The sequence below is a fragment of the Ambystoma mexicanum genome, chromosome 13 (genome assembly GCF_040938575.1).
Source record: "Ambystoma mexicanum isolate Mex_15411 chromosome 13, UKY_AmexF1_1, whole genome shotgun sequence".
NCBI classification, from domain to species: Eukaryota; Metazoa; Chordata; class Amphibia; order Caudata; family Ambystomatidae; genus Ambystoma; species Ambystoma mexicanum.
In genome coordinates this window covers 739,446,728-739,470,758 of record NC_090938.1, presented here as the reverse complement: position 1 = coordinate 739,470,758, position 24,031 = coordinate 739,446,728, and the positions used below count along the sequence as shown (strand labels likewise).

Genomic DNA, 24,031 nt, shown 5'->3' with positions numbered 1-24,031 from the left:
AGTCCAGCCATATGCAAATCAGTCAGGTACTGCCACCAATGGGGGCCGCCCAGCCGAAATGCTAGGCCAGGTCCCCTCTGCAGGGAAACACAAGCAACCCCAGACATGTTTCGGCCTTGTTGGGTCGCATCAGCGAGGTTCAGCTTGATTCCCTATGGTGCAGCGAGCAAGGGGCCCACGTTTGGGCATACCCTCTCTCACACAGGGAGACAAACTAACTATAAAAGTGATGGGTGGAAGGTTTTGAATAAATCTGAACTACTAGCACTGCTCTGGGCAACCTTCCACATCACTGTTTTTTTTGCCCGTCTGCGCCATTGCAAAAGGGGTCTAGCCATATGCAAATCTGTCAGGCACTGCCACCAATGGGAGCAGCCCGGCCCGAACTGCTAGGTAGTGTAGTGAGCCACACAGCAGGAGGAGAGAAGCAGACCAAGATGAAAAAGAAGAGTGAGCAGTGCAATGTACCAAGAAGGCACAACGAGTTTCAACCGAAGACCAGTGACTGAAAACATGAGAAGCGAGGGGGGAAGAGAGCGAGAAGACCTTTCGGATAAATACGGATAAGCTGGCAATTGGGAACACATTGAAGTATAAAGAAAACTGAAACAGAAGGAAGTCAATGTATGTTACACATTGGCATTTGTGGGTCAAGGCTTGCCAGTCCAAGTCTAAAGAGGTTTGAGGAAATCATTTTTGGTTTTATGCTTCAATGTGTTTCGAAATTGCCAGCATGCTGGTATTGGTGGGTGAAGATGGCCAGGAGAACTCTAAAGAGAACTAAAGGGAAAAAGCCCTGTATGTCCCATACAGTAGTGGTGTTCTGAACAGCCAACCAAGAACTAAAAAGGGACTGACGGCACGGAAACCATTTTTATAAATATGTGGCTTCTTTTTACTGAATCCTCGAGTCAGGACTTCTTGCAAGCAATGACGACGATTGCGGTGGAGTAGGAATGGGAAGGAAGCATCACATCAATGGCTTTAATTGATCCTTTATCCGTTAGCTTAAAAAAAAATTATATTAATCTTAACTCCTTTCTGGCACCGATGGGCATAATGCTGCGTTGAAGCGGGGCAGATTGCTCCTTTTCTCTTAACTTGATTTTGTGGCAGAATCTAAAGGCCATCCTAATTTGGCTGCCAATACCTTCTTGTACTCATGTAGAATGCTTATGGCTGTATTCACGTCCATCACACTCAGAACTTGCTCTTTTAATCACAGAGCCAAACTGAGCGTCAATTTGCTTTGTTGTCTCCACCGAACGATGTGGTTCTTCCGCAACACAGACAGACATCTGGTATTCCAGCCCTGTACCACCTTGGGAAACATGCAGCAACCAGTCAAATCTATTAGAATGTACTGGGACCTTGCATGTTGGGAAGAGGTCTTCCATAACTACTTCTAGGTCTGATAAGTACTGGCGGCCAGGATGAGACGATCCAGCATTGCTGGTCCCCCGGTCCCCTCCTCCACTTGGCAATAGAGCACTTCTCGTGCAGAAGTTTCTAACAGTGGACCGAATGGCCTGCTTCCAACTCCTCCTCCTGTTTGTCTACCTCATCACTGTGTCGCACTGTGCAATATGGCGTCTCTCGCTGCCTCTTGGGATATTTAGACTCGTTCTCATTGCATGCCGGGAAACTCATACTGACCTTCACATGTGCCATTGAACAACATTGCTAGCAACCTACACTCGGCTCCGCTGGTCCACCACGCTCCAGTTTACTTCGTTTGTCTTTTGTAGTAACATAGTTCATTGGCCACCCAGTTTTGATTCCAACTCACACCCATTTGGCTGAATGTTTTATTCCCTTCTATATTCTCAGTCTCCTCCAAACTAGTGCTGCTACACGTGAGCAGTCTCCCTCATGTAGCCAACCTTTGTTGCCCGGTACAAAAGCGGTGCATTGCCACCAAAGCCCCCCCATTTGTTCATCAAAGTGATTTTCCAACCATGCCATCCCCGCGCACACATTAATTTCCTCTTTGCCATCAGGTTGCAGACTTGGCATGCGATTAAAAATGCTTTGGCCCTTGTTCCACCAATGTGTGAACCAGGAAACAGTGCTGATACAATCTGTGACTCATCCCTGGGCCACTCTGCAGAGTGCTAACCTGGTACCAGACAGACTGCCTGCAGAGGGTTGGCAGCGGGTAAATGGTGATCAGGAGTTAAGTGGGGTCCAACCTCTTTAAATGTGCTGGATTGGGTCCCTTGCTCTGGGCCATGGACCCCCTTAGAGATTTTTCAGGCCAGTCCATTCATGGAACACTGTGTTGAACAACTCCTTTACACAAGACAACAAAGGCTACCATAGGGAAGAACCCTGCCCATTTCAGGTTGTCGGGTGCTAGGGGGAGCTCAGAATACCTTTACCAACCTACCTTGCTTGTTGTGCAGTTTATCATTTGCACGGTCACAATTCCCATAGTTCCGCTCATCTTAGGCAGTGCTGCAGGATTTGCACTAGTCATATGATGTCACAGCCAGCTACAACTTGCTCTAAAGTGCCTTCTGGGAAGTGAGTCTGTGTGGACACAATGGTTTGTCTGGGCCGTCCACCACTGTGGCGGCCCAAGTCTTTGCACATTGCCCAGTGTCCTGATGTCGCTCCAATGGTTTGCACGGATCTTTGTGGCTCGCACCAAACAGTTCGACTTTCAGCCTATGAAGCTTTGGGATTTCTTTGGTCACGATCAGCCCCTTCTTGCCATATTGTTGATTCCGGTTCCTCTCCTTCATTGAGACGTGCCCGACAGGTGACAGACTGGCTTCCTTTGCTTTTGATTGCTGCCATCAGACTTCAGCTGTCAAAGTTGCCATGTTCTCCCTTAGTTCCACTTTAACTCCAACCTTGTTACCAATTGGAATGACGTGGCACCGCCGGAAGGCAAATTCAAGGCTTCATTGAGGAACTCTGAGAACGCGTCCATCACCAACAACATCCACCAAGCAACTTCCAGCCATGCTGCATTCTCGCACACATCCCAACAAGTACACACAAAACTACAACACAACAGCATCCTCTCACTCATTCTCCCTCATCACAAAAGCAACTAAACAGCACAACTACACAAAGATAAGTTTAGCATGTCTTTAATTCATTTCATTTTTCACACAGATCTTGCAGCATTTAATTTCTTGGAAAGCATGCATACCTTTCAATACCACAATGATCCCCAGTTTGCTAATGTGCACCACCAGTTGGCCAAGATGACAGAGTGCAGGCATCATAGCAGAGATTGCCAGGCTACATACTGTGTCCTCTGCAAGGCTCTCGCAATCCTCTGCAACCCTCACCCATTACGTGTATGCCCACCGCTAGTGGACCCGTCCATCCATCTGATCAGAGGAGTGAGGGGAACCAATGCCCAAGTTTCCTGGCAGGAACAAGAGGGAGTAGATCAAGGTTCAGCTTCGTCCCTCATGTATACAGTGCGCAGATGAGGGGACGTCATTCAGCGTGGGTCAAACGGTGACCACTCTTTCTACCGCTTATTCTTGGGAGTGGCCTCATTATTCCGCCATAATTGCATTCAATTCTTACCCCTAAAACCACCTCTATCGAACCGGTGCTGCAACACCCCATTGTGCCGATGGAATGAAAGGGCAGCTTTAGTTCAGGGCTGCAAAAGGCAGCCTCCAAGTTGCTCTTTGCTTGGCATCTACTCTTGCATTGCTCCCAGAGTTTTTTGGGGGCATTTCTGTACTGCGCAGCAGAAATTCAGCTTGTGCCAATCTGGGTCCTCCTGCCTGGCAAACACAGCAACACCCGGCAAACTTTCAATAATGCAAAGAAGATCAGTATAATGAGCACTGAGTGGTCTTTCACTCTGAACATGGCAGAAGCAGCTTTGGAGTTTAGAGGAGGCAGAATCCCCTACCTGCTCACCAGTATGGAAAGATGAATCAGTTAAGCAGCTCAGGAAACACCTTGGGTGTCATGTACCATTGGGTGTGGAATCAGTGGGAAGCGAGATCACTCAAATAGCATAAGCTCCCAGGAATGTGATAGTGGAGCGAAGCGGGAGGAAAGGGGATGCGAGAAGGACGCACAATGCCTAAGAGATTGCAGTCTGCTCGTTCAATTAACCCGTCATTGGAAAAAGCTTTGAGGCAATAAAGCAAATGGCTTTAAATGCATCATCACATACAAGAATATAAACCCTGTGGTGAACATGGAGAATTCTGGGAGTTCGGCTGACTCACCTCCTGCTCCCTTCAAGTTAGAACAAGCATACAACTTTTCTACGCAGGGTGCTCTTGGCTTTGATGTTATAAAATACGATACAATTTACTGTACATAGGATTACAGTTTGTCCTTTCCTCGGCGGCGAGGGGGTGAAGACCGACACTACTACAGCAGGGCATTTCTTCTCCCTCCTCTTACCAGCACATCAACGTATGGCTGAGTTTGCAACACAGTAGTGGCAAAAATTGGGACAGCCTTGTCTAACAAAAGGCATCCTGCGGAGCAGAAGGGAGTCCATCGTTTCTGAAACTGGATCGCAAAAGACAACCCCACAAGTTAGGGGAATGGACGTAGCCCCTCCCAATATGGGACAAAAAAAAGCACCAATTCGAAGGCCAACTTCCTATGAAAACGTAAGGATGCAGGAACCGAACCAAGGATGAGCCATTTCAAATGGACCCTGGTTAAAGCGTTGGCGTGCTTGGACTTTCTGGTGATAGAAGGTCCTTCAGATCGTCAAGAGCCACCTCCAGGCCCTGGGCCAGATTTGCTGCATTCGTTTCCTCACAACAGTTGAAGGCAGAGACAGAAAAGTTGACATGCTCCGCGAGGGGGTTGTAGCAAACAGCATAGCCGTCCGGCACCAGCGGCCCGTAACACATCACACAGTCTGTCCGGGCAGCCACCTAGTAAGAAAAGAGGAGAATGAAGAAAGTGAGCTACCGAGATACAAGCAGCGTAGCAATTTCTAGAATACTCATCACTTACAGAGCACACACTGCAAACAAATGGTTTCTTGACTAACGGGGTCAATCTCATCCAATATAATAGTAAGTAGTTAAGTTAAGCGAATTTAGGAGGGTTAAGGGCGGGGTTCTGCCCAATCTGTATTTGAACCTGTGACGTTATGAACACACGCACCTCTAAATCAACAGCGCCATCATCTAGGCTAGTAGATGTTCTACTGTCAAACGATTTATGCATTAATCGGATACAGCACAAGTTACTGAGACAGAGCCGAAGTTGGAGATACAAGGGTTTGGAATATTAAAACACTTGCTCTGAAACCTAGAAGTATCAACAGACCACACTTGTCTACAGGAACAGAGGATAGGAGTAACGTCAGTGTTGGACGGGAACGTTTGGGATGCTGTTTGGAGAGCTTCAGACGCCTCCCATGTGCATTTCCGGACAGACTGTCGGCGGAGATCTGACAGCGTTGTGCTAAGCAGTGGATCCATTGGTGGATATTAGAAAACCAGACCAAAGAAAAAAGTATCAGGAGTTAAGAAGTCTAAGATTCTCCAGCATTGCAGTGAGTTTAAAATGGGATGGCCAGCTGACTAGCCTAAAATTAATCTTAGACATGGGGCTGGAATGATTTTCCTTCTAAGTCTCCTGGCGCCTCTTCCTCCACTTCCTGGATTGGTTGCTAATCAATTCCTTCTTGGTCTTAAATTTGGTTCTTAAATTTAAAAAAGGTGAACTCCTTCCTAACATAAATTTTAGCATGAAACCTGGTAGACCTCCAAACATTTAAAGGAGGGCCACTTTTTTTCTTTTTCCAGGCTTCCTCGCACCAACAATAAATTAAAGCTCTTGTGCTGGGCAACAGAATAATCTGGCGCAGGGGTCTGAACTGTATAGCCATTCCAACTAACAGATTAGCGGGGGTTTGGGGAGGAGAGTGAAGAACTTTACAGCAATTCAACTACTTGGAAGTTAAGTATGGGCATTACGAAGTCGCATGGCTAGCAACCCCTCACTCAGATGCACTTTTTGGGGAGCACTATGTATTGCATTCAGAAGTCTAAGTATATGTCCCACGCCCCATTTAGGACTAGATGAAGTGACATTATTTTGTGGTAGTTTTTGATGCTGTTGCGACTTAATCTATTACATCACTGATGGTAATGGATCTTGATTAAATAGATCATGGGAGGCACGGAAATGCAGAATTTGCATCTTAGAACTAGAAACAGCAAGTCATGTGTTACTGGAATGCTCAAAACTCCAGAGACTACACTGAAGCGACTAGCCAGACTATTTGGTGAATAGGCAACTAATAGATACACAAGGACCGTGGAAATATATAGTGTCAGGTCACTCTCTACACCTTACCAGAAAGGTATGCAAGCTGTGGGGGAAATCATGGCCATGATTGCTAGTAAGTGAGAACTAAAAGTATTGTTGGCTTATTAATAAAGAAAGAATAAGATATTTCGCTAATCCACTAGAACAGTTCAAGATTATTTTAGGAAATGACTAGAGCTATAAAGTATGCATTGATTTAATCAGATAAAATATGCAATAGAGTAGTGATAAACTTATGTAGATATCACTATTGTGTATACAATTTCAATGATGAAATTGCTAAATTGTTTTTAATATATGTAATGTGGAATATTAATGTGGTATAATTAAATACTGTATTTGTTTATTATTGTGTGTAATGGTTTGTTAAGCAGATCACACTAATAATAATATTAAAAAAAACATTAAAAAAAAATAAATAAAAAAAAAAGCTATCCTCACCCACGTCTGTATGACCCCGTTTTGGCCAGCATCTTTCGCTTTGCCTCCTGAATTTAACTAGCACATCAACCATGACAACAGAACCACAACCTGAGTTGAGGGACCGCCCATTCTTAGACAGAGGGAAGGCCCTTAGAGAGCAACGTTATGACTGAACAAATAAACTATTCGCTTTTTAAAGTTGGTGTATTCTTGAGTCCTGTGACAGAAGGCATTACAAACAATTAAAAAATAAAGGACTCGTACAACTGGAACAAGTACAAAACAGGCTCACAAGCAAACCTAAAAGGAGTTTTGAATCTCTCAATTAGAGGCAAGCTGCCACAAGATGGATTATGTTGAGGATCAGCAGGAGGACGCAGAATCTTTGAGGCCATTTTTTAATTAGATTTATTGAAGAATAATATGAAGGCCTAACTCTCCCCAACTCTATTGGGTATTCCCTACCTATTTTACTACATAAGATGCTCGTCCGTCATCTTGGAATGTCCAAAAAGAATACATCCTCCGACCAAAAACAAACACTATCTGACCCCATCACTTATATGAACTCCCTGCTTTTTGCACTGGTCTTCTTAGTTTCAAAAGAGTTCCTTCAAAAGTATTTAGTGACTCTTCTGATTAGTTTATATTGCCCTTGCCTCAAGTTGGGATATTTAACTTTCTTTTTGAAGTGTCTTTCCTGGACTTGGGCCTTCAGATCTGTGTATTCTTTCTCAATTCACAAAGCCCTGAACAATGCCGCACCGAGCTATCTCCCAAACAAATTCATAAAAGGAAACTCTGCATGCCCAGATAGAACCTCCAATGCCAATAGCCTCATCATGCCAAGATTTAGGCTAACTAAGGTGGGGGGAGGCAGCTTCCAGGTTCGAGCGGCCCAATTATGGAATTCACTGCCTCGCCCTTTATGTGAGGAGCAGCCCTTTCCGAAATTTAGATCCAACTATATCAATCTGTTGAAGTCTGCCAATGATTAGACCACTAGCGCATACTCATCCTCACGAGTCCCCTAGTATAGACACATTACTGAGCTGCCCATCTCTGCTCTTGTGGACATTTTCACTTTGCCCATCTGGGCGATGAGCTAATGTCTACTTAGTGCCTGTATCATACGGTCCTCATTGTACTTTGTACTTACTATGCTTGTATGTAAACTGCAATTGCCTTTCTACCTGTATATATACTGTATTTTGTATGTAACCTATGACCCCTACCCTGTAACTTTAGCTTTGCATTTTCTGTACTGCTGCGCCCGGCTACCTTCAGGTCTGGTGCGCATTATAAGTGAATAAAACAACCAATTTGCAGGCTTCTACTTTTGACTCTGGATTCGATTTCCCTTCTTTCCAGGATAGCGGTATGTATCAGCTTTATGATTACTTCTAGGGATCCGCTCTATGATTTCCTTTCTTTATAGGAAATATTCAGATTTGTTAATGTTGACTAAGCTTTTCTTACTTCCATTCCTCTCCTTTTCAGGGAACGTAGTCATTCTCCATCATTGTCACAGCTCAAGTTTAATACAAAGTTCCCCCTTTCTTTCACTTCCCTTTCAGGGGACAGGAATTCTCTCTCAATTGGTCACAATTCAAACTTCCTAGGTTTGCTTTCACCATTTTCTCATTGGTACTGTGACGAGTTTTCCGATTCATATAATAATGGTTCATTACCTTCCCGCGAGTTCCCGGTTCCCAGTTAACTTCTTTAGGATTAGGGACCGTCTCTGAGATCCTCACGGTTCCTTTCTTCTACTTATCCACCACACTGCCGACACATGTCACTTGGGAGTCTTGGTCGGGCATCCTGCGCTCTGTCAATTACTCTTTGCTTCAATGAAGAGCAGTGGCTTCCTGGGGAAGTATTGGCACTGTTCGGAGGGCATACTGCCCAACACCACTCTCCGAGTCCCACCACCACCAGCACTCAAGATCCACAAGAGCTGGCTTTGCTCTGGCGCTGCTCTCTCAGTGTTCTCTTTGCTGCTTCATATCTCGCGGGCTCCGTGTCTGGCTGCGGTTCCGCATCCTCTCAGGTTCATGTTTGCAGGAGACGTCCCCTGCTTTGAAGTCAATTCCTCTCACACTCTCTCATCCTCTTCCAGATGAGTCTTCGTCCTTCAATCCGCTGGTCGCACTGAATGGTTCATTTTAAATAAAAAGGAACAGTTTCTCTTTCTTCAGGAAAATAATATCTTCAGCCCAGTCGCGGTACTTGGCATTATTTAATAAGTTGGACAGTCCCATGTATGCCATCCTGGTTCAGGGAGTTCCTCACAGGGACGGGAGCCCTTGTCCCCCCTAAAGGCAAGTCTCTTCCGGTGAGGTCACACTTGCCTCGACGCCAAGGGAGAATTTTGAGGAGCAGGCTCACCTCCCTAGTCCCACAATGGGAGGCTCCCCCTTGGGGAGAAGAGACAAATTCCTACGATTCACCACAATTCACACTGGGAGCAAGTTGCCTGTAGAAAAGGCTGCAGCTGGTAAAGCTGGGCTGGATAAGCTGGAATGCCTACATCAGGAAACTTCAAGGCTTTGCAGCCCTTTACTCCTCGTGGTCCAGCACCCTCCAGACAGCTGACGTTTCAGCGACAATCCTGTGGCTCCAAGAAGAGTGCCTTTATTGATGAATCAATTTCAACCCTTCTTTACACTAACGTGCGCCATCACACCAATATGCAGAAAGAGCGAGTATCTCAGAAGGCCCCTTTGATGAGTTGTGGTTGGACATTTAAACCCAACATGAGGATGACATCATTCACTAGATGGACCTTTGAACATGAACCCTAAGGTCAAAGAAGAGCCAGCATTAACAAAAAGGAACGCATGACCACATTTTGGTGCAGTCATCACCAACGCTCCCCAACCCTCTTTCCGAGTGCTGCGAGTAGGTTTATATCTGCACAAAACATCTAAATAAAGAAATAAAAGGGGCTTTTCAAAGGGCAACAAAAGAGGCAGAAAGACCACATTTGGGTTGTTTTACCGAAGTACAAACAAACGCATCGGAATTGACCGAGTCCATTTCGCCGAAATTTGGGTTGCACTTTGGAAAAACAACCCAAATTTGAGCACAGAGCAAACTCCCAAACCCTCTCCCTTATTTGTTCGCTGGCTCCCGTTGCATCTCCTATACCCTTGCAGCATCAGTTCCGTCCCTCTACGCAGGTCGGATCTGATGCTGCAGGGTCCCTTTTTCTTTTTTTGCGTCCCCCGCTTCCAATGTCAAGGAAGAGGTGGGGGGGGGGGAACACTCCCGCAATCCCTGAAACCCATAATACCGATCATGGAGAGCAGGGGAAACCCCTGCAACCTCCACTCCTCATGGTTGGTATTTTGGGCTTCAATTTGCTTATAGTGGCAGAATTCGGTCAAACGTTCCACACAACTCCATTTCTCCAGCGTTGGAATCTTTCATGGATTCACATGCTGTGAATATTTCCCTGTCGTCAGGCTGGGAAACCTCGGTAAATTTAACTTAGCGTTTTCCTATGGAAAAACACTTTAGTGTACTATCGACGTTCTTTTTGGGTGCTTTAGGCCACGCCAATAGGAAGTCTGATTTAAATAGCCCCGCCTCTGCGGCTTCCCTTCAGATTTTAACCTCCAAAGTAGAGGGAACCCGAACGCAGGTTTGCCTGCAGGGGTGGCCGGCGGGCAAATGTGCATCCATGAAAGATACCAACGCTGGAGAAATGGAGTTACAGGTAAGAAACTACTCCCTTCTCCAGCATTGGATCTTTCATAGATTCACATGCTGTGAACAGATTACATAGCAGGACAACCAATGTCTGGCAGTGTGTCATAGGCAAACCAACCAATAGCATCTTATCACATACATGAGACAACAAACCCACCAAGTGACATAGTAAAATAGAAAACCCCTGAAACTGTGGGGCCTGCCTTACTCAAACATGCGTTGGAGAACCTCTTGTCCCGCCTGCAGCATCTTCCACATGTTGCTGCCCCAGACAGTAATGCCTGGTGAAGTTATGCAGCACCTCCCAGGAGGCCGCCTGGCAAATGTCCACCAGCGATATCCCAGACCACGGCACGGCCGACCACGCCATGGACTGCGTAGAATGAGCCTTTGGAGCACCCCTCAAAGGATTGCCAGCTTTTGTGTGAAATTGTAATGAGACCCAACAGGAAAGTCCTTGTTTGGAAATAGACTGCCCCTTGTTGGAAGGCCCCAACGCCACAAACAGCTGTTTTGACTTCCAGAAGCCCTGTGTACGATTCCGATCAAATTAGAGTGCCCTCTGAACATCCAGAGAACGCAGAGTCTTTTCTGCCGGCCTGGATGCATTAGCAAACAACAAGGGTAAGGCAATAGAGGCAAGTTTGTGAAACGCTGACGGCACTTCGGGATAAAGAGCGGGTTAGTAGCCAGGAGAACCTTGTCCTTCATAAACCTTAGATAAGGCGGGTCAATGACCAGTGCCTGCAACTCTGTACACCCGCCTTGCCGAGGTAATCACCACAAGAAAAGCCACCTTCCACGAGAGGAACTTCAAAGAAGCCGTCGACATAGGTTCAAATGGAGGTTTTATCAAAGCCAAAAGAACTACATTAAGGCTCCACGCCGGTGCAAACTTCTTCACCGGGGGCAATGTCCGAAATAGCCCTTTCAGAAAATGTTTCACCAGGCGATCACTAAACAGAGGAGCAGCATGGCGCCTTCTCGTGAACCTAGAAATAGCCGCTAAAGGCACCTTGATGGAGGATGGCACCAGGCCCCCTTGTGCAAGGTGAACAAGTACGGGAGAACCTGAGCCGGAGAGACGTCCAAAGGCTTTATCTCTGCGTGACCGTCACACCAAGCACAGAATCTCGCCCATTTATGACCATACAAAACATTGGTAGAAGGGGCCATTGCCGCCTCCAAGATCCGGCAACACTCCCGGGAGATCCCTAGATGGTCAGGAGGAACGCCGCCAGGCTGAGAGACGGCGGATCGTGATGCCACACGGCCATCGTCCTGAGACAGTAGATCCGGATCCGCTCCTAACCGAAACGGCTCTTCCACCGCCAGATGAAGGAGATCTGAAAACCATGTCTGCCTGGGCCAGAACACGACCACCAAAATCACCCTGCGCTGGTACTTCCGGATGGATGGTCCTCCGAATCAGTGGAAACGGGGGAAATGCATACGCAAAGAGGCCCGTCCACAGGAATGAGAACGCATCCCCCAAAGACTCTGGATGAGCCCCTCTGCTGGCAAATTCCGGACACTGTTTGTTTTCCATCGTAGCAAACAAGTCTATCGGGGAGATCCCCCAATCGCCGGAATATTCTTGCCACTTGCTGCGCCTTCAGCCTCAACTCGTGCAGCTGACTGGCGTCCCTGCTGAGCGCATCCGCTTGAAGATTCAGAACCTCTGGCAGATGGAAAGCGACCATACTGATCCCTTGAGCTAGAGACCAATGCCAAACGTGCTGCGCCTCCTTTGACAGGACTCTGCAATGTGTGCCCCCACTGCTTCCTTAAATAGAACATTGTGGTGGTATTGTCCGTTAACACCCTCACCACTGCTCTGCGGAAGAAACGACTTCAGGGCTCAGTGCACCGCCCTCAACTCGAGCACATGCATCAAAGTCTCCTCCCAAGACCATAGGCCCCGTACCTGTGACTTGTCGAGGTGTGGCCCTCACCCTACCTGGTAAGCGTCTGCCACAATCGAGAATTGGAACTCTGGCTCCAGCAAGGGCATGCCCCTTGCGAGATTCGTCGTGCAAGTCCCCCACCGAAGGGCGTCCATCAAGCCCTCGTCGACCACCACCTTGTTAGACCATAATCCTCGACTCTGCAACCACCTGTCTGCGAGGAACTCCTGCACCGGCCTCATGAACAGGCGGCAATTGGGAAGAAGAGGGATACACAACCCCATGGCCCCAAACAGTGACAGGTAACCTTGGACCGAGACCATCGTACCCCCTCTCCACTCTCCTGCCTTGGACTGCAACTTTTCCACTCATTCGCTGGAAGGTTTTACCAAATTGTCCTGGGTAAGAAACTGCGCCCGAGAAACACCAACTCTCTGGAAGGCGTTACATATGATTTGTCGAAGTTGATGGCGAATCCCAGCCATTGCAAAAGGCCCATGGTCGCCATGAGAGACTGTTGCCCGTTCTTGCGACAAACCCCTTACCAACCAATCGCCCAGGTAGGGTTAGACATGATGACCCTCGCTCCGGAGGAAGGCAGCCACCGCAGCCAGACACTTCGTAAACGTCCTGTGTGATGACTTCAGGCCAAACGGGAGGACCCGAAACTGATAGTGATCCTCTCCGACACAAAACGCAGGAACTTGCTGCGTTTTTGCCTCATCGGGATGTGAAAATAGGCATCCTGCAGATCTAATGATGCTAGGAACTCGCCCGGTTGCACCAAGCGGATGACATCCTGAAGGGCGTGCATCTTGAACTTCAGGCGTTGCAGATTCTTGTTCAACGCTAAAGATGTAGAATAGGCCTCCACTTGCCGTTGGGGTTTTTCACGACAAAGTACCAAGAGTACACCCCCTGGCCCTGCTCCGTGACCAGAACAGGTTCTATCGCCCCTTTCTCTAGCATGAGTACCACCTCCTGTTGCAAGATTGGAAGATGGGGCTGCACCACGTGCAAAGGCAGAATAGGGACCAGAGGATGCCAAAACTGAGTGGCCGAGACGTACCGTATCCAGCACCCAGCGACCTGATGTTATCCGTTGCCACTCGTCGACATGGTTCACCACCCTTCCCTCCAGCAGATTGTCCATATGGAAGTCATTGTTGAGCTTTTGACTGCCTTCCTTAAGCAGCCGAGGTCTGCAAACCTTTCTTTTGCTGAGCTTGTAAGTCCCTGCGCTTCTGAGGCAAATGGACTGAGCGCCGATAGCCTTGAGATGAGTAGCTGGAGCGCCCGTAACTTCGATCTCTGGAGGAGGCAAACCGGGCATTCCCGGAGGCTCCACGAAAAGTTCGAAAGGAGTGAAAAGAGCGACCACTTTGCAAGGAACCCAAAGACTTTGCCGTCTCAGTATCCTCTTTCATACCTTTCAAGGGCTCATCAATTTATTCGCCAAACAAGTGTTCACCCTCACAGGGCATATCAATGACCATATTGGACTTCTCAGCCAGGCCTGCCGTCGGAGCACCACCCCATTTTTAATTTGCTTAAACCCCAACTCCGCCAGGTCCACTGCAATATTGATGCTGTGGTTGGAGGCCTCCTCCCCCTCTCGAACCAACAGCATTGCCTCCTTACGGTGTTGCTCCAGAAGATGTTCAAGAATCGGGGATAGCCGATGCCACATCTCCCGATCATCTCTGGCCATAATTGCCAAGGAATTTGCAGCCTTCACAGTCGTAGCCCCCCACCGTCAGGACCTTTTTCCCAAAGGTGTCCTGTTTCCTGGCCTCACTGTCCGGGGGCATAACACATTTGTGTTCACTTCTGGCCTTAAGGCTGGCAGCTGCCGAAACCACAGACTCTGGCGCGGGCTGCGACACAAGACATTTAGGGGTAGATTCCGGAGCCTTTAGTTTCTTTTCTAGGTGACCCTTCACCGCAGACTCAGAAAACGGGTGGCGCATCATGCCAAGTGGTCGAGAATGGGAACTGAGAAGACTGCCTTCTGTCGCTTTCCCGCATGGTCGAAGAGAAAGCAGTCCTTACGTTCCTCTTCAGGCGCCAGCCCAAACTCCTGACATGTCTTTGCCATCATGGCGTGGAATGCCCCAATATCATCTGGCGGGGATGGGTGTGCCGGACTACAGGGCTGCTCCACCTCAGGGGCCGTGTCCCAGGCGTCGTCCCTCGTCGGCGACAAAGACACTGTTGACAGGGTGTCACTCTGACCACTCTCTGGGTACGAATCGGGTAACTCCTGCCTCCTCAAGATGACTGTGGACAACCCAACCGAGGTGACTTCCTAGGGGCCTCACCAGGCAAACCATCGACCACCGGCACTGCCGGACTCGTAGGCGGTGGCAACCTCGCATCCAGTTGCCCCAACAAAGACTGGGTACTGGTGACTGCAAAGACTGGAGCGTATTTAATACCAGCAATACCTTGCGGCAGGGGCATTACCAACTCTGGTAATGCCCCAGTGCCTTCGTTATAGGCCCTCACTTCGCTCTGGCCTATAACTATGGGCTCCGGGGCATTACCCGAGTCGGTAATGCCCCCGCTGCTCGGGCATATTGCTTAACTATAACCCGGATCATTGTATTGTTGGTGCCATCCCTAAACCAGAAACCTGTACATATTTATGGTTCATTGTATATTGATTCTGAACATCTGGCAAGGCGTCGTGATTGTTCACTCTCCGGGTCTACTGGTGCTGCAATACATACTATGTGACAACTCTGCATTCAGGAACTGCGTAAAGCAGACTTAGGATAAAATGGACAAAGGTTATAGTTCACATCTCACATGGAAGTAAGATTTGCAGCAAGCTGTGAACAATCTCCCTTTCCTTTAGACGCAGCTCCCACTTACTGGAGAATGCCTGATAAACAGGAGCTGCTTTTAGCTTCTGCTCTACAAAAATTTGTTTCAATCTCTTTGAAAGGTAAACATTTTCACCATTTGGGCTAAGCAGTACAAAAACCAACATTATCAGGCATAGCAGTTGCAAAAAAGGCAGTATTCTTATACCTTCAAGGTTCCATCTGAGATTGGCAATATACATATGCGCTGATCATTGCACCAGAGGACCAGACTTTGCTCCTGTGTCTGATTTCCTATTAAAAAAAGGAGTATGGCACAAAAAGATTTAAAGTCCCATCTTAAGTGTGCTCTGATAGTTGAATGCTGTGGACGATGATCAAAGAACCTCCAGTTTATAAAAACATACTGTGTTGCACTCTACCCTGAAGAAGGCTCCCTGCAAAGCTATTAAGTGGATGAAACGCATAAACATCCCACCAAAATCTAGCAGCTACGGTCATTAAAGAAACTCCCTTTCTGGTGGTGACCAACCAAGAGGCCTATAATTGCCATCCACCACTACCCAACTAAAAGAATTGGCAGTCCTTCCACCTCCCCCCCCACCCCCGTTTACAGCTGTGTAGTGTTATGTTAAACGACCACTTTCGTACTGGCAAAATACAAAGGCACATTTTGCATTCATATCTGCGTCCAACGATAGGTTAGTGAGTAGAGTATAAAGAAACTGCACATTATGCAACCACAATAGAACAGTAGCGGAGTAAAAAGATCATATCCCGGTACCGAATGCACCTCTTGATAGAAAAAAAACAGGACTCATTTTCAACGTTTTGCTCAGAATGTTGCAGAAGAACTGCCTCTGCATTACCAGATGACGGACTCTGAAATAAAGGCAGCAGTGGCTAGTCCTTTGAATCTAGTCACCGTCAGGGGGGGAGGGCGCAGCTCTTAGAATCAGATGTACTATTACTCTCGTAGAAGACTGCGCTGGTTAAAGTGGTGGGCCACTTCTTCAGATATGGTAAGTGTAGCCTTTTTCATGGTTTGAACCCCTCTCCTGCAGGATAGCCAGAGGTTAATAGTCACCAATAGTATGGCCTGGGAAAGCACTATTATATTTGTGCTTTCTGCTGCATCAGTCCATCAAGGTGTCTCCTTGTGCCCTATGCTCTCAACTTGATCTCCTGGTTCACTGTCTTGGTTTGCAATGTAGAGGCGTACAAGTGTCAATTTACCAATCTGTGGCGCTTTCCACTCCTCTCATATTTGTGGCCTAATCACACAGTCAAAATCACAGGATGACTTACTGGACCTGGGTAAATAAGGCTGCTACCCTTTTTGTATTTTTGCAAGGAACTTAGGGTTGGTCACCCTAAGTTACCAGTTACCTGGGGGAACCCAGATGTGGACCCCCTTGCTCACTTGTGAAAAGTACAGGGAGCAAAAAGTGATGGCGGCGGACTCTCAAAGTGGGACTAAACCACAGAACAGGTTATCACGCCATGTTCTTTCTGGAGAGGGGCACTTGCTACCTTTTATTTTACATTAAGAAGAATTATACATTCCCAATCATTTTTCAGCACACCTTATTTCTGCCCTGCTAGCATAATGCAGCTCCTGCTACGAGAAGGAGCAGTGGGAGTGTGGAAACTCCACTGCCATCCTCATGGCTCATCAAGACGGTCACATTAACAAAAAACTGAATGGATTTGGGCAATCACAGTGGTCGCCAAGAGAAGTAGCATTGGCGGCTTGCAGCTATAAAGGCATAGGAAGTCCAATCCAAGAGTAAACATGTTACACAATAACACTTCAATACTTCCACTCACTCCAACCAATTCTTCTCTTGATGAAATGCAGACAAGATCACCTTCCCTGAACCATGTTCCATGGACTGAAAAGCAGATATAAGGGGGTATGACATACACAGAGGAATATAACATTCTGTGCATCCTTACCTGCCCTGTTGAGATCTTCCAGTGATTGGCTACAGCATAGGAGGTGTCCATGAAGATCTCAGGCACCCTGGATCCTGTTTCAATTGCTTGCAGCTTCAGCCCAAGAAGGTGCCTGTCGATCGCTTGCCCCAGAAGAGCCTAAAAGATTTGGGAGGTCAAGGCATTGAAAGGTGACTTTCAAAGAAAAAACAACTGTATACATTACTCAGCATCACAGCCATTGAAACCCACCCTATCCTGGGGCAGCGGTACAGAGATCAAACAAAGGCTAGGACTGGCGTGCCAACAGCCATTGCAAGGGAGAACGACACCATGGAGTACATATTCACCAGAAGCAGGCTGTGCAGCCAGAGTTGCCAAAGCCATGTTTAAAGAAGAGGGTTTCAGGGACATTTAATTGATGCAGGCAATACTTTACTTAGGGTGCTCATTGAAGGCCAAAACTAACATTGTTCAGATCATTTTAGGAAAGGTAGAACATTTTGCCTTTCTATCTTTGGAATACTAGGGATTTGACTTGCTCCCGTTCACAACTAGAAATCTTCCCTATGTCAATTCCATTTAAACAAAAGAACTCAACGTTATGTACATTGCGTAATTTTCCCCAAGTACAGTAGAAAAGCAAAGATTATCGAAATGACAGGGGTTCTTAATCTTCACCACCTAGTGGTACGACCGCAGAGAGAACCAATAACTTAACTGGCATGGAGACTGTGGGCCCGAAGTGAACAGGCGGACTTCTCCCTCTCTCTCCGAATACCCCTGGACAGGTATGTGATCTCCATACACTAGCCAGAATTCAACTAACGGAAGGGTGCAGAGGCAGCACTTTCCTACAACCTCATTAAAGGTCATTTCCCAGCACCTAACAAACGAAGGGGGCTGTAGGGCAATCAGGTCATCCTAAATGGGCGCTCTGTAGAGAACAAGGAAAAGGAAGTTTCCCAGAAGGTGGAACTACTGCAAGGAAGAACATCATGCTTAAAGTCACAGCACGCCAGCTGCAGATAAGGATTTGCTGTAGAAGGCAAAGACATCTTCTGACCTGTTCAGTGTAAGCACTGTGGGCATGGACCGCCTTCTTCAGTAAGCCCAGCTTCTCCTCTGCCTGCAAAACATGAGCCCAGGTTACAAGTACATCTTGCCGCTGAACCCCACATAGGCAAAAACATGCTTAATAAAGACACTCCACCTCTCAGACAAACTTATTCACTCCCTTAAAACACTCCTACCTTTTTGACAGGGTCATCCATGGCCTGGACCAGCTCAAGAGCCTCCTGACTGGCAGACCGTATGGTGTCCGTGCGTCCCAGGTGGAACATGCGCAGCGAGGCAGTCTCACAGGTGGCGCAGAGGTAGCCATACATCCTAGAAGTCAGCACAAGAGACCGGTCTATGGTTACCAGTGGAACAGGGTGGGAAGAAAAGCAGCGGTTCAGGCAGATGGAGGTCAAGTCACGCAAGGTACATCAGGAGGTGGCTACCCTGGATATCCCTACTTCTCAGCATTGGGGACCTTCATATTATCTGCATCTGGATGCTACAAGACAGCAACCCCATTGGGGACACACAGGGAAATCCATGCTCTATTTAAACCGGAATAACCAGGCACAGAGCTGCAAGCAGATTTTGGGTTGGGGATTTGATAGTCCCCCAGGTTTTATATTTCTGCTGTGCCATGGTCTCTTGCCCCTCAGACCTAGATACAAGTGGCAGGGTAAAACAAAAAAATAAAAGGGTCTCCCCACCCCTATTTATTGCACATTTGTATGGCGCCTATACACACATTTCGAGGTGCCACGAGACAAGATGGCGTGTGAAGGGGAGGGGGTCGGGAATCCCAAAAGTAGAACAAAAACGGTTTTATTGGCCTTGTGCCAATCCTACCGTGGAAGTACATGACAAGGTGGTAAGGGGGAGGGGGTAGAGGGAGAAGTGCAGGAGTCGAGTGCCCCCAAGGGTGGGGGCGGACAAGTGCTGGGCGAGCCAAGGTGGCATGTGCCGGGGGACAAGGCAGGATGAGTGCGGTGGGCAGAGAGGACCATGTTGATCTAGTCCGGTAAAGAGAGCCCGAAGGCAAGTGCTGGCAAAGAATGCTGGAGGGACCAGTAGGGGGTGGTCTGGCCCCTGGATGACTCTGAAAGGAACAGGCCAAAGTCACAGCGGCAGAGGGAGAGTTAGCACGGGAGGGGGAAGAGGGAAGGAAGAGGAGAAAAGGAAAGTCTTGAGAAGTTTCTGGAATTTAAGAAGATCCGCCTCAAGTCTGAAGGGGAGAGGTGGGTGCTGCAGAGGGAGGTGCCAGCTGAGGAAAGGGATCCACCCCCTACTCTCCACTTGGAGAAGCGTTTGACCTGTAGAAAGTTGGAACCAGAGGACCAAAGCACTCTGGCCGGCAGGTATTCAGGGAGGGAAAGCTGGATGTAAAGAGGTCCCAGGCCCCAGACAGCCTTGTGGATGATGCAACGGGTCTTGAATTTGATCCTTGCGGTCATCGGGAGCCAGTGGAGAGATTTTAGGACTGAGAGATGTGGTCCCGGGGCTTGAGGCCAAGGATAAGTCTTGCAGTCCTATTCTGGATTAGTTAAAGGGGGCGAAGTGAGGACAGAGGCAGTTTGAGGAAGAGGATGTTACAGTAGTCAAGCCTAGAGAGAACCAGGCCTCTGGAAACATGGAGCTTCTCGGTGAAGGTGAGGAAAGGTAGAAAGCCTCTGAGGAGTTGCAGTAGAAAATTGGACTTCTTGGAAAGGTCCATGATGTGTGGAGAGAAACAGGGAGAGGAGTCAAAGATGATCCCAAGGTTTATTTCCTAACAAGTGGGTGAGGGTAGGGTTAGGACTATTTATGACACTCCCCAGCGGGAGGCAGCGTATTCAGGAACACTCAGCTACATAAGAGACTGCGCCCCCCCACCCATGTTCAGCACATCAATTACATTTATTTATAGTTGTGTTTAGTTCAAAAATAGAACTTTTACAACTTTCATAACATGTATGTTTCAATTAAAACACATTGACATAAAACCAATAAACATGCATCTCAATAAATAACTATCAAACTAGAATAATCATTCAACCTTACAATCATTTCAAATTATACTCTTGAGTCTATGAAAAGCATATCCAATAAAATCATCCACCATTTCATTACAATTCATTGTTACCTAAAAACAGTAAAGCATTTTGCCATACTCTGAAAAACGCGATGGGCATACCTCCTGACTCATTATTCAGGCACTACTGCCAGAAGTCCATCGCATCATATTCATGGATGTATTTAGCAAATAAACTCATGTAAACAGACCCTAAGCGTGGACACTTTGTGAGCACATGACGGTTTCAATAGGGTTAACCTTCTTGCACATACGACATGTTCCTTGATCTGGAGCCAACTTCCTCTTACCACCACATAGGGCTTGAACTGGAAGTTGGTTAGTACGCAACAACAACCTAAATGTTCATACAGCAGGGTCGGGACATTTAACCAAGTAAATCTGGGGGGTGAAGAATGTACTATGCCCTCTATGTAGGTGTAATTGAGTAATTTACATAGGCGGGTATAATTGTTGACCCAATCCCACTTAAGCCTATATGTAAATGCAGCGAGAGCGGCCTAACAACCAATTAACTTTAGAGAGAAGTTCACTGATTAGATTCCATTTGTATCAGGGTTTTCGCTGCTTTTATTGATGTTTGCAGCTCCCAGAACACACAGCACCTGGAATACAGGAACAATCAGCTACATAAGAGACTGCTGATCCCCCACACACACCCATGTTAAGCACATTAAATAAGCCAGGTTATGCAGATGTAAACTCTGTATAGATACAGAAATCCAAACCTACACGGCATGATGGTTTTATGAAAATGAGCACCCGGAAACTGTGGAGGAAGACAAAGGAATGGCATCTTAATTCAAATAAGTCAGACACAGAGGAAAGCAGGAGATGGGCAAAGAGCAGAGTAGTTTCTGCATTGCTGGAGTTGATGGGAAGCAGGCCCACCATTTACTTCTGCCACCATTTATCAACATTCTTGACCATTGCCAACGATGATCTTCTGCCAGAACCTGAATGTAACCCAAAGGACTAGATTGAAGAGACCCTTTCTTTGAAAGAAGAGGAATTCCACCTAGATTTAAGAAACTCTGAACTATCGCCACAAATACACTCATTGAGTACCCTTATGCCATGGTGCAAAATGTGCACTCGCCACTAGCCATTGGCTAGTGATAGTTGACGTTTGGTGGGTAAGAAATGGTGTGCTGCCTTTATCTATAGATTTCATGTGGCACGTGACTTATGGCAGGTAGTATCTTGCTACTTGAAATGTTGCCCCTTGCTTATGCCATTGTTGTCAGCAGATGTCACCTGCTTCAGAGAGGTACCCCAGAACATTAAGTATATTAGGTTCAGGCAATCATATACCATGCCCCTTTTTCAGTCTCTTCCACAAGCACTCTACCGTGTCTCCCATAAACCAGACCGTACACAGATTGCAGACCTAGTGCACAAAACCAGCGTAAATGCCTTGTTCGGTGAACCCCAGCCAAGTCTTCCACATTCCTTTTCAATTTGAATTTGCAGTTTTAAATCATAGCAATATGGGCACCCACACACAACACACCCACCCACTATATGGCATCACGTGTGCAATGTTACCATCAGCGACTTGGAGTGCATCCAGTGGGACGGTTTTACTCATGGTAGGCTAAGCACTGGGACAGATTTCCTTGCTGTGAACTGTAATGCCAGGCTCAGTTTTAAGACGTAGGTCTTCCAATCACATCTAGATCCTTCTCCAAGTCACGCCGACCTCCACCTCACCCCTCCTCTTTTCCCACAGCTGGGCACGCACCTTACCTGTAGTACGCGAGTTGAAGGCCCATCTGCAGGAAGGAGTCCGGGCTCAAGGTATGCTTCTTAGGAAGGTTCTTGCCAAAGCCACGGTAGGTGAAGCAGGTTATGTCCAAGTCATTGATGAGTCTAGAGGTCCAGAAACAAAAAGGATGAAAGTGTTTTATCACACCACAACAAGACATAGCTACTTCCTAGCAGACAATGGTTCTCCCACATGGGTATCCGGCCCAGATGGATGGGTTTCATCTACTGGATCCTCCAGCAGATGTCAAGAGAAAAGCAAGTCAACTCGGTCACAATCCCCAGCATAAAGTAAGTGGCATTACATTGTAATGTAGATTGCCGTTGTGTGCATCAACTCCCTGTGCTAGTTTGAAAGGGGCTGGACATCAAAATAGAACTCGATGGGCAACCCCCACACCATGCATCTTCACCACACCCCTTTTGCACTTCTATTCTGCCTAGAATTGCGACATATCCAAGTGCCAACTGCTCTTGGTGTTTCTCTAGTGCATTCCAGGAGCCCAGGTTGTACTTGGCAAATCCCCTTTCTCTCTGCCAGATCGCTTTCCTTCATTTAAAGGGGAGGGGAGGTAAAGTAGTACTCTGGCTTTTAGGAATGGCCTGGCTTGTCCCAGTTTCCATGGAGGACTTTAAAGTCCAATTCCTGATGGGTGTGCTCTAGGTTCAGTTTTGCCATTCACAGACACCCTTCCCTACATGGACCTTTGTGCCCACATACTGCTGCCCATGGGACCCTCTCAGCGACTAGTACTACCATGGATTCCATTGATAGGATCTTACATGTCCAGGTTCTGTTTGGCATGCTCGATGTCCCGCTTGATTTCTGGGGTGATGTAGAAATAGAGCTTCTTGGGCATAGGCAGTCGGATCATGGGTGATCGTACAGTGTCTGGGCTCTTACTGTAAACATAAGAGGAGAGAGGCCTTCAATTAATACTCATTAGAAGCATAAGGCAATGTGCAGAGAAGGCAGGTGACTCATCACTGCACAAAGACAGTGGAAGTACTTAAAAGTAAAACAATAGTCCATTTGTTTCGGATGGTTTGGCAGGTGTAGCTGGGGAGCAGAGACGAAAGCATGTTGAAAGAAGCTGTGGCAGAGTGGCATACCAGTAATCCAGGACATGGTCTAAGATTGTAGCAACGGGAGGACCCTCAGCAGTGGACGCCTCGTACACCAGCCCGCAGGAGCCATCTTCACCTACGATGAACTGTGGAGAGGGAGAAGGAAGCAGAAAGAATGGACAGGTGGCCAGGTAGAGTACACGATAGGGTGGCCAAAAGGAGTGACCGCGGGCAGATCAAAGAGGGAAAATGGGGAAAGAAAATAAGAGGGATAAACATGGAAGAGGTGACAAAGAGAAAAGAAGATTAGAAGAAGAAAAAAAAGGCATTAGACAAAGAACATTGTGATTTATTCCAACACTTGCACTGTTTGACATGATGGAGCAAACTGCTCTGAGCCTATGTGCGAGGGCTTGCAACCGCTTTACCAGCTGAGCTACAGCAACTTAAAAGCAAGCAACAATAATCCTGAAAAAGCGTTTGGGTCAAATGACATGAAAACAAAGAAAATAAGGTGTTTTATGAAGTTTAATTTCAGATCTCTTGAAAGGTGGGAGCAGCTAGGTTTATCAAGCACTAGGTCCAGTCTCAAGCAGCATCACGGGTATGCAATCCTGCACAATGAAAGAAGTTGAGATTCATTTCATTTGTGTGCAATTTTCCCCCCACTTGTCAGTGCCCCAGCATTCTTTGCTGGACTCTTGGATTTCGTATCAGTTTTCCTGAGTGAGTGGGAACCTTTTTCCCCCCACTCACTCAGTCTTTTATTCTATCTCTGGCAACCTTTTTCAACACTTCTTTTTGGAGAACGGCTTTCCTCCCCCTTTTAAAAAAGGCACCTGCAATGTATTATTGCAGCACATAGTGCTTTCTGTGCAGTGTTGCTGGGAGCTCTTTAAGCTGCCCTTGTTATTTTTTGTGAGGACTACCGTTTCCAAGGATAGGGGAATAATTTCTATCCT

The 24,031-nt window shown here is 47.2% G+C and overlaps 1 protein-coding gene across 2 annotated transcripts in view; it reads right to left on the bottom strand.

Moving 5' to 3' along the window:
• Nucleotides 1-3,085: 3,085 nt before the first annotated feature.
• The window catches only part of LOC138521870 (carnitine O-acetyltransferase-like), a 136,186-nt gene continuing 115,240 nt past the window's right edge, over nucleotides 3,086-24,031 (bottom strand). The window contains exons 8-15 of one of the 2 annotated variants that reach the window (XM_069635022.1): nucleotides 23,115-23,215; nucleotides 22,785-22,904; nucleotides 21,984-22,106; nucleotides 18,358-18,493; nucleotides 18,171-18,233; nucleotides 17,126-17,263; nucleotides 15,375-15,460; nucleotides 4,748-4,883 (exon numbers count right to left, since the gene is read on the bottom strand). In XM_069635022.1, coding sequence (XP_069491123.1) covers nucleotides 15,377-15,460; nucleotides 17,126-17,263; nucleotides 18,171-18,233; nucleotides 18,358-18,493; nucleotides 21,984-22,106; nucleotides 22,785-22,904; nucleotides 23,115-23,215 — 765 coding nt within the window. In that variant the 3' untranslated portion in view covers nucleotides 4,748-4,883; nucleotides 15,375-15,376. Of the gene's footprint in view, nucleotides 4,884-15,374; nucleotides 15,461-17,125; nucleotides 17,264-18,170; nucleotides 18,234-18,357; nucleotides 18,494-21,983; nucleotides 22,107-22,784; nucleotides 22,905-23,114; nucleotides 23,216-24,031 lie in introns of both variants that reach the window. The other variant, XM_069635021.1, reaches the window with a different exon arrangement.